Source organism: Schistocerca cancellata, chromosome 3 (assembly GCF_023864275.1).
Source record: "Schistocerca cancellata isolate TAMUIC-IGC-003103 chromosome 3, iqSchCanc2.1, whole genome shotgun sequence".
Classification (NCBI taxonomy): domain Eukaryota; kingdom Metazoa; phylum Arthropoda; class Insecta; order Orthoptera; family Acrididae; genus Schistocerca; species Schistocerca cancellata.
In genome coordinates, this window is record NC_064628.1 from 917,741,749 (window position 1) to 917,759,533 (window position 17,785).

General features: G+C 44.5%; 1 protein-coding gene across 1 annotated transcript in view; it reads left to right on the plus strand.

Moving 5' to 3' along the window:
* LOC126175996 (arylsulfatase B-like) overlaps nucleotides 1–17,785 on the plus strand; it is a 268,709-nt gene that overhangs the window by 216,866 nt on the left and 34,058 nt on the right. The window contains exons 4-5 of the mRNA XM_049923109.1: nucleotides 6,791–7,014; nucleotides 13,063–13,324. Coding sequence (XP_049779066.1) covers nucleotides 6,791–7,014; nucleotides 13,063–13,324 — 486 coding nt within the window. The remainder of the gene's footprint in view (nucleotides 1–6,790; nucleotides 7,015–13,062; nucleotides 13,325–17,785) is intronic.

The window sequence follows — 17,785 nt, forward strand, 5'->3', positions numbered from 1 at the left end:
ACCGTTTGAGAAACAACAAATCAGCTTCCATCCTGGTACTGACCTCAAACGCTTCCCTTGGTTGTAAAGCAAACTGCAGGACTGGATATCCAGTTCTAAATATTTACAACTGAGATCCCTTCCGACCCGTTACCAGTTTTCCTGGTACTTGGCCGCTCAGAAATGGGCTTTTCAATGGGTCCGATCTCCTACGTTTCTCTCCTAGCGTTGCGCCTGTACGAACAGTTAAATATCTCTGACTAGGATGATTGTCACAGAAATTGACGTATAATGAGCGATGGTGCTACAGACCTTCAGTGCTCTGAAGCCGACGCCATCCCATTATACGCCCAAAAAACAATAGCAGACTACTCCTTAATATTGATTCTTGTGCAGTGACAGCTGTTTTAAACAGAAAATGTGACTGTGGTTTCGGGAATAACCCAGCGTTAGGTATTTTAAGAAGTTTTTCGGGTCTTGAATACATATTTGATCCGGCATTATGGTACAACCCGTGTCGTTAATTTATTTTTAGGGTCCGTACCTAAAGCGGTGAAAATGGAACCCTTATAGGATCACTTTGTTGGCAGTCAGTCAGTCAGTTGCTCTGTCTGTCTGTCTCTCTGACTTCAAAAAAGGGGAACAGGTATCGAGTTCAAATTTATATCACATACTAAAGTCCAGTGTCCGTTGGCAGTGTACAAAATTGAAGCTTCCTTGCCAACGCAATCGAAATATGCGACCATTTATGTCATATACACTCCTGGAAATTGAAATAAGAACACCGTGAATTCATTGTCCCAGGAAGGGGAAACTTTATTGACACATTCCTGGGGTCAGATACATCACATGATCACACTGACAGAACCACAGGCACATAGACACAGGCAACAGAGCATGCACAATGTCGGCACTAGTACAGTGTATATCCACCTTTCGCAGCAATGCAGGCTGCTATTCTCCCACGGAGACGATCGTAGAGATGCTGAATGTAGTCCTGTGGAACGGCTTGCCATGCCATTTCCACCTGGCGCCTCAGTTGGACCAGCGTTCGTGCTGGACGTGCAGACCGCGTGAGACGACGCTTCATCCAGTCCCAAACATGCTCAATGGGGGACAGATCCGGAGATCTTGCTGGCCAGGGTAGTTGACTTACACCTTCTAGAGCACGTTGGGTGGCACGGGATACATGCGGACGTGCATTGTCCTGTTGGAACAGCAAGTCCCCTTGGCGGTCTAGGAATGGTAGAACGATGGGTTCGATGACGGTTTGGATGTACCGTGCACTATTCAGTGTCCCCTCGACGATCACCAGTGGTGTACGGCCAGTGTAGGAGATCGCTTCCCACACCATGATGCCGGGTGTTGGCCCTGTGTGCCTCGGTCGTATGCAGTCCTGACTGTGGCGCTCACCTGCACGGCGCCAAACACGCATACGACCATCATTGGCACCAAGGCAGAAGCGACTCTCATCGCTGAAGACGACACGTCTCCATTCGTCCCTCCATTCACGCCTGTCGCGACACCACTGGAGGCGGGCTGCACGATGTTGGGGCGTGAGCGGAAGACGGCCTAACGGTGTGCGGGACCGTAGCCCAGCTTCATGGAGACGGTTGCGAATGGTCCTCGCCGATACCCCAGGAGCAACAGTGTCCCTAATTTGCTGGGAAGTGGCGGTGCGGTCCCCTACGGCACTGCATAGGATCCTACGGTCTTGGCGTGCATCCGTGCGTTGCTGCGGTCCGGTCCCAGGTCGACGGGCACGTGCACCTTCCGCCGACCACTGGCGACAACATCGATGTACTGTGGAGACCTCACGCCCCACGTGTTGAGCAATTCGGCGGTACGTCCACCCGGCCTCCCGCATGCCCACTATACGCCCTCGCTCAAAGTCCGTCAACTGCACATACGGTTCACGTCCACGCTGTCGCGGCATGCTACCAGTGTTAAAGACTGCGATGGAGCTCCGTATGCCACGGCAAACTGGCTGACACTGACGGCGGCGGTGCACAAATGCTGCGCAGCTAGCGCCATTCGACGGCCAACACCGTGGTTCCTGGTGTGTCCGCTGTGCCGTGCGTGTGATCATTGCTTGTACAGCCCTCTCGCAGTGTCCGGAGCAAGTATGGTGGGTCTGACACACCGGTGTCAATGTGTTCATTTTTCCATTTCCAGGAGTGTATTTTCACACTCGCAAACTCATTCATCAAGATTCATACGGTACTTACCGCTAATCTAAAACCATAAAATTTAGGAAACAGCAAACTTTCACTGTAAAAGTCAAGGAAATGGATTCGACATTTTCTCTTCCTACAATGAACGAACTGTCTACGCGCAGAAATAAGTTGCGCGAACTCTACACGCACCGCTCCAATTTTTGTCATAGCGTATAACTCCAATATCGAGATACATGTGATGTAAAAATGCTGGTTTCGCAATCCAGCAGTGTTCTTAATGCGGACTGATGAAACTGATCGCTCTATATTTCCGTCTTGTAAATGCTGACTTAATGTTTTCCTATGTTTGGTTTCTTAGTAAACTTTCCACGGATATCTACATTTTTTCTGTCACTGTTATTCTCTTTATTATTATCGGGAGGGCACAGTTCAAATTGTCGTTAGGCTATAGAGCTTTAGACTTCCCTTGATTCTCCTGCACCGCTTAAGAAGAATGCCGGAATCGTTTCTTCGAAAGAGTCCGGTCGATTTCCTGCAGCGTCCTCGGGCACTTGGCGTTTGTGGTCCGTCTATAATGAAGTCGTCGTCGACAGGACTTTAGTCTGTAACCTTTCATTTTTCTTTTTTCTCTCGTAATTTATTCCTTTAACATTGTGCAATATTATTCATTCTCGCTACAAAGTAACTGTAATCATTATTTAGATGATCGTCAGATAAGGTTAAAGAGAGCAAACAAAAATAAAAATCATCGATCGTTCGGAAACCAGAACCAGATCCGAGATCACTAATCATCTTGAAAATCTCTCCACAGATTGTTGACCCAAGTATATGATGAGGTTATCTTCATGCTTCGAACTTCAGTTGCACCGAAGTATGTTTCACTGCTTTACTCAAAAATCGGAGGTAAATTTTTGTTGTGACAGTCTTAGCCATTGACATTTCACTTTTGTTGACAGACAAATTGTTGTCGTAATTAAGCTCTATTAATGCTACAAGCTAAATTACTCATTTTCATAAAAATACAAGAGACAATCGTAGTTTTGACCATCACTATCAAATTATGGTTGCATGTTAGCGGCATAACGTGAGACCGCTGCTGAAGGACTTCTTTCCTTCCTCCTTTAAGAAAAAATTTTGTGCTTTAAATAAAGCAAAGAAAATTACGGAAACGTTTACATAAAAGACGTACAGGATGACATAAAAGTCCGTACACATTTGAAAATTCAGTAGGTCACGGAATAATGTAAGTAGGGGTGTAAAACTTGACACACATTCCTGAAATGACGTGAGGTTCTATTGAAACCAGAAAAGAGTACACAAAATGATCAACAGATGGTGCTCCGTATGATGCAAAAGCATTGAACAGCATAGAAACTGATTTTTAGCGAGGACGATGTTCTTTGTAGCAAATGCTCACTATGTCGGACGTCATTCATCAACAATATCTGTAGTCGAGGGACAATGTTATGAACAGCATTGTACAGCATATCAGTAGGTAGGGAGAGATACTGCCCTCGGATGCTGTCTTTTAGTATCCATAATGTCAGACGGTAGCTCTAGATTTGTGACTTCAGGTAACCTCACTATCAATAATCACACGGATTGAGGTCTTGGTACCTGAAGGGTCCAACCATGACGAAGTGCGCAAGAGATCGTTCACAGGTGTAGCAATATGGGGTGGAGTGCCATCCTGCATAAAAGTCGTACCACCCGGTAGGGATGATGTAAAAATTTTCATTTGTGTGTGAATTCCTAAGGGACCAAACTGCTGCGGTCATCGGTCCCTAGTCTTACACACTACTTAAACCAACTTATGCTAAGAGCATCACAGATAGCCATGCCCGTGGGAGGACTCGAACCCCCGGCGGGAGGGTCCGCGCATGGATGATGCGATTCTCTAACATATCACGGTGTCCCGCACGCGTTATGGTGACAGTTTGAAAAGCATTTCCTCGAAGAAAAAAAATTCCGATCACGACTGATGTGGTAAATCCACACCACTCCGTGACTTTCTCGTCATGCAATGCGGTTTCCGAGACAATTGTAACATTTTCTGGAGCCCAAATTCTTCAGTTCTGAGTGCTGACAGGCCCTGGGAGTGTGAGATGGGCTTCGTCGATTCACAACGCGTTAAACAACCAATCGTCATCTTCAACGGTTTTTGCCCTCCGCATCACAAAATCGGTGGCCGGCGTTTCGTGCTGACACTGAAATTTATATGGACAGCATTGAAGGGTACGCCTTAGTGATGCCCAAACATGAGTGCTTGTAATGCGGATTTGACGGGCTCTGACTTCATGAGTTCTGCCTTCACTATGCGGGGGTGAACCCGATAAAGTGTCTATTTCTTCCTGTACTCTCGGAGCATAAGACGTCCTCATGTGTGGTAGCCCACTACGGGTCCGACCGTCTAAACAACCCATGGTTGACAATTTTCTTCACAGGAACACTTCTCACTGGATTTTTACCGGTTCCAATACTTTTCTTATGGCTATAGGACCGTAAAGCTGCAGTAGCATATTCTCCAGTCTGATAGTGAAGCTTCACTAGGTGTGCATTTCCAGATAAAGTCAACACGCCACGACTGCTGGAGCATGTGAATTCCTCTCCGACTACAGCTTACTTTTTACACGATTCTCATGCGGCGTCACTGACGAGTTTCTATATAGAGCCCTCCTCATTTAGTCCGTTATATGTGGTTTTCTTGAAAGTCTGCGACTGTGAAAACAATGTGTTTGCTTATAAATAAGTTTCGGCTAGAGTAACTTTCTCTTTCCAGTCACGATTTCTTTTTATTTACGTTTTACATGACGCGCTTTGGGAAATGATACCCATCTTCAAGTGTGTATTTCTTTGTGCTACATCATTTTCTCGTAAGTTTTTCAATGAGTGATGTTCAGCATTGTTTTGTTGACTTTATGTTTTCTTATGGCCAATTTGTCCAGAATCTCACATCGAGAGTAACTTACACATGCAACTTTTTTGTTTATGTAAGCTATTGTCGATGTGTACTATGCAATCAAAGTTGTCAGTGATATTTGACATGTGTGAGACGGCGACGAAGCAGAACCACATGCATCGAAAACTATGAAAAAATGTATTAATACTAAGAAATACACACTTGAAAATAAGAATCATTTCCCGTAACGCGTCGTGTAAAACATAAATAAAGGAATATCGTGATTGGTAGCAGAAGGTTATTTATAAACAAACCCATAGAGCTATCCTTTGGCCAGTTTCTGCAGCCGATTTTGGTTTAAATAGAATTCCATGTCATTTCAGGCATGGCTGTTAATTTTTACCCCTCTGTCTATATTATACCGCCAATTAGTGCATTTGCAAATGTTAGTTGACTCCTGGGTTGACGGCTGTTGTGGTCGAGAGGTTCTAGGTGCTTCAGTCCGGAACCGCGCTGCTGCTACGGTCGCAGGTTCGAATCCTCGCTCGGGCATGGATGTGTGTGATGTCCTTAGCTAGGTTTAAGTAGTTCTAAGTCTAGGGGACTGATTACCTCAGATGTTATGTCCCATAGTGCTTAGAGCCATTTGAAACATTCTTTTACTCCTGGGTTACCCTGTAGTTTAAAATGTCACAGAATGTACCAGGTGATCAAAAAGTCAGTATAAATTTGAAAACTTAATAAACCACGGAATAATGTAGATAGGGAGGTAAAAATTGAAACACGTGCTTGGAATGACATGGGGTTTTATTAGAACCACTCCATATTGCTATACGCGTGAAAGATCTCTTGCGCGCGTCGTTTGGTGATGATCGTCTGCTCAGTTGCCACTTTCGTCATGCTTGACCTCCCAGGTCCCCAGACCTCAGTCCGTGCGATTATTGGCTTTGGGGTTACCTGAAGTCGCAAGTGTATCGTGATCGACCGACAGCTCTAGGGATGAAACTTCCTAGCAGATTAAAACTGAGCCGGACCGAGACTCGAACTCGGGCCTTTGCCTATCGCGGGCAAGTGCTTTACCAACTGAGCTACCCAAGCACGACTCACGCCCCGTCCTCACAGTTCATCCAGTACCTCGTCTCCTACCTTCCAAACTTTACAGAAGCTGTCCTGCGAGTTCGAGTCTCAGTCCGGCACACACTTTTAATCTGCCAGGAAGTTTCATATCAGCGCACACTCCGCTGCAGAGTGAAAATCTCATCTCTAGGGATGCTGAAAGACAACATCCGACGACAATGCTTCACCGTAACTCAAGATATGCTTTACAGTGCTGTTCATAACATTATTCCTCGACTACAGCTATTGTTGAGGAATGATGGTGGACATATTGAGCATTTCCTGTAAAGAACATCATCATTGTTTTGTCTTATTTTGTTATGCTAATTATTGCTATTCTGATCAGATGAAGCGCCATCTGTCGGACATTTTTTGAACTTTTGTATTTTTTTGGTTCTAATAAAACCCCATTTCATTCGAAGGATGTGTGTCAATTTGTACCTGTCTATCTACATTATTCAGTGATTTATTCAGTTTTCAAATTTATACAGACTTTTTGATCACCCGGCATATTGCAGAACTCTTTCTTGAACTGGTGTAGCGCAAAGCACAGAATTTCTTTGCACAGTGTTCACGGATCCTCAGTATTCTAATGACGGATGTGTTAACATGACGGCAGGCATGCAGGGGTACCCGCTGATGGCGGCGGAGCCCCGCGGCATGCCGGAGGGCAAGATCCTGCCGCAGTACCTCAAGGACCTGGGCTACGTGACGAGGGCCGTGGGCAAGTGGCACCTGGGCCACTACCGCAAGCAGATGACGCCCACGTTCCGCGGCTTCGACTCACACTTCGGCTACTACGGCGGCTTCGTCAGCTACTACGACTACATCCTGCAGGATATCGTGAGTACACTCTGCCTGCTCTGTGAACCTGCGTACAGCAAAAGTCGTCCTACACAAATCTAACCGAGCCGTCATACAAGCTAACCTCATCACATTACGATATGTCAATTCTTAGAACTCCAATGCGTGTTAATTTACTCTAGTATTTACCAATACTGAAATAAGTGGTGTTTTGTGAGACTTCCACATCGGCACAATAATCTGAAATACGGATAAAAATTGGGATACCAGGTGAATTTCTTGTATAGACTTGTTACCGCAATGGTGGACCAAATTTCGCTACAGAGCACGACGACACACAATTAAAATGTTAAAGATCTGTAACGCAGTTCAGATTGTGTTTTCAGTTTTTCTATTTGTTGACAATCGATTTCGGCCCTTTCCTCGGTCCATCTTCATTCTTACATCTCCATTATGGCTGCTATTGGTGGCAGACGGAGCGCTATCCGTAGGAGTAAGGTGCACAGAAGTGCTCGTAGCTCTTAATGTATGCGTTTTAGAGCCAATGTTTATTAGAGTTATTTCCTTTGAATCACGATTCCTGTCTGAATATTAACCATTCTTCCTGGGAAACCATGTATGACGTCTCAACAAAGCAATTTTAATTAGATTTTAGTACGACTTATGATATATGTAAATTACAATACAAATAATTTCACATTTTACATCAAGGTCAGCAGAGAACGAAAACATATTTGAAATAAATTGTTTCGTAAAATACAGAGGTCTCCAACGCTAAATTTTGTAATATGGACAGTTTTAAAGATTAATATTACAATATACATGTTTTCTCTGATAGTGGTGACTCCAATGATAAAGTTCCATCAATTTATACGAAGTATACATTTTCATTTCGTACTGAAGACTAGTGTTTTACACTATGAATAAACGATCTGGCCGTTGAATGAAATTTTATTGAGTTAATGTTCTTTGAAACCTTTATTCTTCGTGATGCTATAGAGTGATAGACGTAAACACGAAATTATAAATATTGGTTTTGTAAATAAAAACCACCACGCATATAATTTTAAAAATTAGAACATTATCATATATCAGTGGTTCCCATCCTGAGTGCTACAAACGATTCGATTCTGTTTCAGTCAGGAAATTAAATTACTTTCAACATATGACTCCAGTTATCACAATTTCATAAGACTCCAATATTGATTATATACATTATCAATGAAATTCCCTGCTAAACCCGCAGGTCGGGATAGGTAGTTGGAATTGTGGAAAGGGGCGAAAATGTGCGGCTGTCAGTTACACTCGAGCACATATATCTTTATTTATTTGACCAAACATTACAGTACAAATTCTTGAACTTTGTTATCGGCTGAATACACTGCCACTATCTAATGCCTTAAGGCCACAGCCACTTTAATTGAAAAACAAACAACGGCTAAAGCCATTAACTCAAAATTCAGAGGCCAAAAGGAATATTAAGAAGGCAGAAGGCCTCACGTTAAGTACTATAACTTGGCTGAAGGCCCAAAAATGTAACACTCGAAAAGCAACAACCTTTATTTAAAGATGGCTGAAGGCAGTTGATTTAAGACTCAAGGTAAAATTAAATAAAAAACAAATAAAAAACACGAGGCAGAAGGCCTTATCTTCAATTAGGCTGAAGGACCAAAACAGTCTGATGCTCGAAAGACAAAGATCCTTAATTTAAAAACGGCTGAAGGCCCCATGACTTAAAACTCAAGGTAAAATATATTTAAACAACAAAGCCTTATCTTAAATTAGGCTGAAGGCCCCAAACAATCTAACACTTGACAAGCAAGGAACTTTAACTTTAAAACGGCTGAATGCCCAAGACTTCAAACACAACTAAAAACAATTCAACTTTGATTCAAAACCATCGGCTATGAGCCATACAAATACACACAACAGAAAATAAAAAAAAGGTAATGCAGCTAACGGCGCTGAGAAGTTTTGGGGTTCGGCCAGCACTTGAATTACTAACGTTCACTTAGGTGAGACAGGCAGTCGGCCCAACAATTCTCGATCCGACGACAACCCCACTAACAGACAGTCAATGGACCCACCGACAATGTAACTTGGGCACCACTCGATCAGCACATCACCGGGAGTTCAATGGAAACGTAAAAGGCATAGACGCCCACAACCAAGCATACACTAAGCTGTCGAACTACAAACCGTGCTGGACAGCGGCAACACGATGAGGAAAGGGCACTACCTAAATTTACGTCAACGGCGAGGGCATTTAATCGGAACGTTAACGGCCACAAGGCAGAAAATTCTGCTGGTGCACTTCAATTGCAAATAACTAAATACAGGTTAAGCCACCGTCTGGTGGAGTCTTCCACCAGACGGTGGCTTAACCTTCGCCACCTCGAACAGACACGTTGTTGCTCGTGGGAAGTCCAACAGCCAACAATGAGAGTCCGCAGCTCGTGGTCGTGCAGTAGCGTTCTCGCTTCCCGCGCCCGGGTTCCCGGGTTCGTTTGCCGGCGGGGTCAGGGATTTTCTCTGCCTCGTGATGACTGGGTGTTGTGTGATGTCCTTAGGTTAGTTAGGTTTAAGTAGTTCTAAGTTCTATGGGACTGATGACCATAGATCTCAAGTCCCATAGTGCTCAGAGCCATTTGAACCATTTGAACCAACAATGAGAACCAAACGGCACAATGTGAACAGTCTTGACTTGTTGGTAAATTAGATACAAACTCAGCTTTCGTGTCCAGGTTCGGCGAGCCACGAACCTCGTAGCAATGGGAACAGCCCCACACACTCCGACACTGTGTAGAGACCGCCAGCAGGCCCGGCCAAACCGCGTCCGGCGGAGGTTTCCTCGCTGCTCCACGCCAACCGACCGACCGCCACACATTGGTACGGAGACAGAACTAAAATAACTGAGCAGTCGACATCACAAGCTACACACAGTTTCACGAACACTTGCACGAAGGACTAGACAATACTAACGGCAGTGACTGTGAAATAACACGGACGAATCACGAGTCGGCACACGCAGGCAACCCATAAGTGATCGCAGGCCAACATACAAGTCGTCCGACAAGACGACTGACCGACGACCAACCCAGGTGGTCCGCACTCAAGTGATACGTATCGGCAACCGTCGAGCGAGACATGGCTGTCCAGACCTCAATGCAGCCGCGCTCTGGCTGAACTTCTGCTGCGTCCTAAGTCAGACACTGGCATTTCCAAACTGCACTGACAGTGCCTCCCAACTCACTAACTGCTAACACACGACAACCGGGAAATAAAAGCAGTCAGCAAAGATAATACGTCAGTGCTAACACCGATAAGCGCCGCAGCTGCCGCTCATGGGGAGGCAAAGCAGCAACTCAGTGACAACAGAAATTTAAACTAACACAACGAGGTGGCAGTATGGTAAAAAAAAAGAATGTAAAATAATAGATGGCGCCAACACTAGCCACGCACGGCTCAATCAATAATTGCCTTTTCTCAATTAATAGCAACAATGAGGTGGATGTTGACAAGGCTTCTCACAGAGTCCACACACTACACACATATGTTACGCTTTGCCTCGTGAATCGCTGATGATAAAAGTGAGAAATATACGAAATAAATTTTAAAAATCTCAAGAAAATGCCTTCTCCAAGTTGTAGATAGCCCCTGAGGTAGTGCAGAAATTCCTTCATTAATCACTTCGAAACCGATAAATAATTAATAGGCCGTACGACACTGTAGTAAGTACAGCAGGGCTAGTATAGTGCTCTACACAGTATTATTATTACTATTACCATTACTATTAGGCCGGCCGCGGTGGTCTAGCGGTTCTAGGCGCGCAGTCCGGAACCGCGCGACTGCTACGGTCGCAGGTTCGAATCCTGCCTGGGGGATGGATGTGTGTGATGTCCTTAGGTTAGTTAGGTTTAAGTAGTTCTAAGTTCTAGGGGACTGATGACCTCAGATGCTAAGTCTCATAGTGCTCAGACCCATTTGAACCATTACTATTAGTGGCTGTGGTCAGACGCGAAGGATTAACAGCCAGAAAGCTTCCAATTTCTGACAGTTCAGAAGTAAGGACTGCAGATATGAAGTGTAGTAATTATAGTGCACACATTATAACTTGTTTTTGATTTTAAATACGGTTACAGTTTTCAAGGTCAAGCAAGGGCCGCACTGGAGAGGAGTAGTGCGGGGGAGCATGCTTTTTAGCAAGCGTCTACACTGACTGAGTGTAGCTTTTGTGTTCGAGAAGCATTTGTGAGTAGCACTTGCGATGCATCTTGAATTCCTTCGTGATTCATTGTAACACACACACACACACACACACACACACACACACACACACACAAACACACACACACACACACACACACCGTGCGTGAGCGCACACGCTCATTCATACACACTACACACACAAATTAAATATGATTCATATTTCATCAGCAAAAAAAAATAAAAGTGTTCGATGAGGAGTCTTTCATTCCTTGGTGATGAAGATAATGACGGCGAGGGCGGGGGTGGAGGGTGAGGGAGGTGCAACGAAAGGCAGGGGGGAAAGAGAGAGTGGGGCAATAGCTAATATGTAATTGCACTCAGGCGTAATCGTGTAAGAGAGGTTAGGAACCACTGTCATACCTACATATTTATGTAGCAGTGTTATCATGTACAACGATGTACACTATTGGCTATTAAAATTGCTACACCACGGAGATTACGTGCTACAGACGCGAAATTTAAGCGACGTGAAAAAGATACTGTGATGTGCAAATTATTAGCTTTTCAGAGCATTCACACAAGGTTGGCGCCGGAGGCGACACCTACAACGTGCTGACATGAGGAAAGTTTCAAATCGATTTCTCATACATAAACAGCAGTTGACCGGCGTTGTCTGGTGAAACGTTTTTTTTTGTGATGCTTCGTTAAGGAGGAGAAATGCGTACCATGACGTTTCCGACTTTGATAAAGGTCGGGTTGTAGGCTATCGCGATTTCGGTTTATCGTATCGCGACATTGCTGCTCGCGTTAGTCGAGATCCAATGACTGTTAGCAGAAAATGGAATCGGTGGGATCAGGAGGGCAATACGGAACGCCGTGCTGGATCCCAACGGCCTCGTATCACTAGCAGTCGAGATTACAGGAATCTTATCCGCATGGCTGTAACGGATCCTGCAGCCACGTCTCAATCCCTGAGTCAACAGATGGGAATGTTTGCAAGACAACAACCATCTGCACGAACAGTTTGACTACGTTTGCAGCAGCATGGACTTTCAGTTTGGAGACCATGTCTGCGATTATCCTTGACGCTGCATCACAGACAGGAGGGCCTGAGATGGTGTACTCAGCGACGAACCTGGGTGCACGAAGGGTAAAACGTCATTTTTTCGGATGAATCCAGGTTCTATTTACAGCATCATGATGGTCGCGTCCGTGTATGGCGACATCGCGGTGAACGCCATACTGGCGTATCATGCGGAATTATGATATGAGGTGCCATTGGTTACACGTCTCGGTCACCTCTTGTTCGCATTGACGGCAATTTGAATAGTGGACGTTACGTTTCAGATGTGTTACGACCCGTGGCTCTACCCTTCATTCGATCCCTACGAAATCCGACATTTCAGCAGGATAATGCACGACCGCATGTTGCAGGTCCTGAACGGGACTTTCTGGATAGAGAAAATGTTCGACTGCTGCCCTGGCCAGCACATTCTACAGGTCTCTCACTAACTGAAAACGTCTGGTCAATGGTGGCCGAGCAACTGGCTCGTCACAATACGCCAGTCACTACTCTTGATGAACTGTGGTATCGTGTTGAAGCTGCATGGACAGCTGTACCTATACACGCCATCCAAACTCCGTTTGACTCAATGCGCAGAGGTGGTTGTTGTGGGTACTGATTTCTCAGTATCTATGCACCCAAATTACGTGAAAATGTAATCGCATGTCAGTTCTAGTATAATATATTTGTCCAATGAATACCCGTTTATCATCTGCATTTCTCCTCGGTGTAGCAATTGTAATGGCCATTAGTGTATATTAAAGAGACGTATCGTCTACTGCTATCGGTAAGTCTCTGTCTGCTGCCTCGCACAGTACAACGGGACGCCGTACAGCGGGTTCGGCCTGTGGCGCAACCTGACCGTGGCCTGGGACAAGGTGGGCCAGTACGCGACGGACGTGTTCACGGAGGAGGCGGTGAGCGTCATCGAGCAGCACGACGACCGCGACCCGCTCTTCCTCTACCTGGCGCACGTGGCGCCGCACGCCGGCAACCGCGGGAAGTTCCTCGAGGCGCCGCAAGACGTCATCAACCGCTTCCCCTACATCCCGGACCCCGACCGCCGCACATACGCAGGTGCGTCGCACGTCGAACTTAACTCTACAGTACACTCTTCCCCGACGATACTCAGCCGTCCTTTATATCCACATCTCCTAAGTATAAAAGGAACATCCTTTGTGAGACATAGTGTTAATAATTTAATAGCTGTTTAAAACTTCTGTTGAATTATACCGACCGACAGGACGAGATCGACATATAAAATTATTTACTTAGGGTTTCTTATTATATTTATCTGTCTGTTACACAAAAGGTGCCGTTACGGTTTGGGCTTTTCATCAACTCATCGTCGAGTGATTTATTTAATAATAAAGAAAAAGTACGACAATAACGTTTCAGGATATTAAATAACAAAATAAAATTAATTATTGCACACAACTGCTCACAGCAGAATAGAGTGCATAGTAACTATGCAAAGTACTGTTGGTCAGTAAAAACATTCTCAGTGTAAACTTTTCTGCACATTGGGTGTTGATACTGAAAGCCACAACAACTAGGCTATTATTCAACGTCACTGATTTTAAAATCGCTAATACATGAAAGATGGATCTTGCATCATTTGCTTTGGCGTGGGAGTGTAGCTGATATCAGATGCCGTTGACACAGTCATGTCGTTTAAATATTTGGGCGTAACACTGCAGAGCCATATGAATTGGGACATGCATGTAATGGCAGTTGTGGGGAAGGCGGTTAGTCGTCTTCGGTTCATTGGTAGAATTTTGGGAAGATGTGGTTCATTTGTAAAGGAGACCGCTTCTAAAACACTAATACGACCTATTCTTTACTTCTCGAGCGTTTGGGATCCCTATCTGGTCGGAGTGAGGCAGGACATAGAAGCAATTCAGAGGCGGGCTGCTAGATTGGTTACTGGTAGGTTTGATCATCACGCGAGTGTTACCGAAATGCTTCAGCAACTCGGGTGGGAGTGTCTGGAGGAAAGGAGGCGTTCTTTTCGTGAATCGCTACTGAGGAAATTTAGAGATCCGGCATTTGAGGATGACTGCAGTACAATTTTACTGCCGCCAACTTATATTTCGCGGAAAGACCACAAAGATAAGATAAGAGAGATTAGGGCTCGTACAGAGGCATATAGGCAGTAATTTTTCGCTCGTTCTGTTTGGGAGTGGAACAGGGAGAGAAGATGCTAGTTGTGGTACGAGTTACCCTCAGCCACGCACCGTATGGTGGATTGCGGAGTAAGTATGTGGATGTAGATGTAGATGTAGTACATGAAACTTTTCCTGGGACAGTTTCATTTTGCCGTATGAATGTCACAGTAAGAATATGAAACTTATTTAAAGATACAATTTTTCTCAATGTGAAAACTAAAAAAAAAACATTACGCAACTACTGAGTCTTGTGCAACTGAACTTTGATGACTTACTGTATAATTTAACCAAGTGCGTGTAGTTGTGTGTACATGCTACAGCAAGTTTACTATGAACTGGGAGTGGACTATCCGCCTTACGGAATATCTGTGCATAGTTCAGCGAGTTTTCTAAAAAATAAAAATGGAGTCTGAACTATTCTGTTATAATTAGAACGAATACTTTCCTATAAAGTGCAAACTACTGAGTGTGAAGCCGGAGATGGCGAAAATATTTTGAAATGGTTAAATGATGATCTCCAAGAACAACGATATGAGCAGCTACATGACATGGATACATTCAACGACGGGTGTCAGGTAGGACAAGAGAGCGAAGGTGAGCCTACTGTATTCTGCTCTGTTGGAGAGTACACTTCAAGAATGATGTCTGCTTTTGTACCAGTTACAGTTAGGTGGCTACCACTGACAGAACTACTGAGTGACAAAGTCAAACTTCCTATTATTTACTACGGAGCCAGTTATAATACTTTCGTTTGGAAGACACTCGACCTCAGTACAGTATCGCTCTGAATCAAAGTCCAAATCTGGTTGCTAAATGCTTCCAAGAACTTTTTCTAAGTCCGGTTGTGAAAAGAAGAACTGACGGACGAGCGGCACTCATCAGAGACTAGTTGCTGGCACTCGTCCTACCTAGGAGGCTAGGCGTCGGGCCAAGAAGTAGATCCACTGATTGACTCTCCAGTCGACTTGAACTTTTTGGGCCGTACAGCCCATATTAATACCCGGCAGACGGTGTGATACCGTTTGAGGCTCTATTTCGTCTCATGTGACAGGGGATGAAAGCATGGCAACAAATGTCACCCTCTGCAGGCCACGCCCGAACTACGGCTTTTAGAGGCACGTTGCGCATCGTCTCACCGCTTAACGCCTGCTGAGCAGGCAACCCAAATTGCTCTTCTGTACCGCGAGGAGGCGCAAGGCACTGAAGATTACACAGGGCTGACCGAGGAAATTGCTACGACTCGCATCGAGGCACTCAAATGTGTTGCCTGGTCATTATGCAGAGTTGTTGGACGCCACCGATATTTCGACTTCCCGAAAAACGAGAGCTGCTGTGAGGAAACATGTGAATGAAGAATAGAAACAGGAAAGACTGAATTGCAGTCCGGAACGCGAACGGAATTCAGTGTGGTAAGAGTAATTTTGTAAATAAATTACCTCGTTCCGGCTAAATAACGTGTAAGTACTACACTGGGCTATAAAATGTGATACGTAGGATTTTTTTTTTGACACTTAGCAATGGCGTCTCAGCTCCCTATTAACCCGAATAATCTTGAGCTTGCTGTATTTTATTTTGTAATTTAGTTTCCTAGTAAGTTACAACCTTGTTCGTTATTCTGTAGTATTGAGACCGCCGTTTTCATTATACCAAAAACTTTTACTATTTTTTTTTCTGAGCCATCTGTTTTTCTGGTGTGGTAGCATGGACTGATCTGGTGGTAAACTAGTAACCTTAATCCGGGTTTCTGGTCAAAAATAGGCAGAAATGGGACTTCAAAACATTTAACTTCTAATGTCAATTAACTTTTTATTACATCCATTGATGATGCAGTCGTACCCTATAAGTGCACTGGCCACATTGTGATTAATTAAAGTAGGAGGAATTTCTGCTCTCAAAAAAAGTAAAACAATGTCTTTGCTCTGATGCAACGGAAACAAGAAGTATAGTATGGCTTTATGGAGACGAACGCAAGGTTTAGCAATACCCTGTACATAAACATTTTAATCCATTTCCTGATGCATCTGAGAATGACCTGCAAGGCCTGAAGTAAAAGACTGAATTTAAACCGTTAGATTTACTACACTTACTTTTTTACATGGAGGAGGATTAACTGAGTAACAAATAATGTTCTGGAGTACTGCTGTCCCTTACGAATATAGACTTGGCGGTAACTTAGCAGACGAAGTGATCAGCATGGGGGGTGGGGGGTGGGGGGGGTGTGGGAGGGGGGAGTGGGGGGCCTCTATGGGAACAAGAGGGATTTTATAAACCTGTGCAAGATCTATCATACTACATCAGAGACAAGCATTGCTGAGAACAAAGAACAAGAGAGAAAGTTGTTATTATTCATTCACAGAAATTTTCGGGGCTGATAAACTTAAAATTTTGTTAATCGATTTGCACAGAACAAGAGCAGGGCGAGAGAAAAACTGGATGCTAATTACAGTCATTGAAAGAAGATAACGAACACACTGTTCAACCTAAAACAGGGCGGTGTAATAATGTAGCTTACGACATACCTGACAAATATATCAGCATTTCCAAAAGAGTTTGGTACAATGAATTGGGAATACTAACCAGCGCTGGTCACGAACTATCTAACGGTACGCCAGCAAGCAGTTGCTTTGCGTTACACCGTAATTGCCTCCTGGTACAACTGAACAGCGTGTGCACATCGGCCAACAGGATTTCTGCACATCCTCCCGTCTTAAACTGCCTAGTTCGCTCCACTACTCCTGCGAGAAGACTCACTTTTTTGGCGTATCTTCCGGTCAATCAAAGCTCCAACTTCCAGGAGCAACATGACGGAGCCATCGACTCGTGTCAAAAGCGCGGAATATGGGTTCCTTATTCATTCGTTTTAACGGACAGGCTCTCTTGAAAGATCTCGAAACTTCTACCGCAAGTTTCACGCAAGCAATGGAAACACACGGCCACAAATACGGAGGGAGTGATCATTCCATATGCGTGCCCCAAGTCACGTACCCCAAGTCAGAGAGATCTGGTGTCGTCTGCCACCATCTCTCTCCTTGCTCTCCGATCTCTACTCCCCCCATCCCCTCCCAACCTACTGTGTTGTGGATTTAGTTCTCTAAGCTTGGGGAGAACAGAGAATTCGCATTAGCCTACAGCAAAACTGAAAATGGATTTCATGCAAGACAGGGACTGTCCATGAAATAGAATCTGCTGACCATCAAGAGGTAAGCCAAGATTAAAATAAAACACACCCCTCAGATCACTTTTTATGGGCGTTGGTACGAGTAGAAAATGATAAAAATAGGATATGAAAATGATAAAAGACTGTTGAACCGTCAATTAGGGCGGTTCACAAACAAAAAACTCAAGTACACATGTTATTCCAAAACGTTAT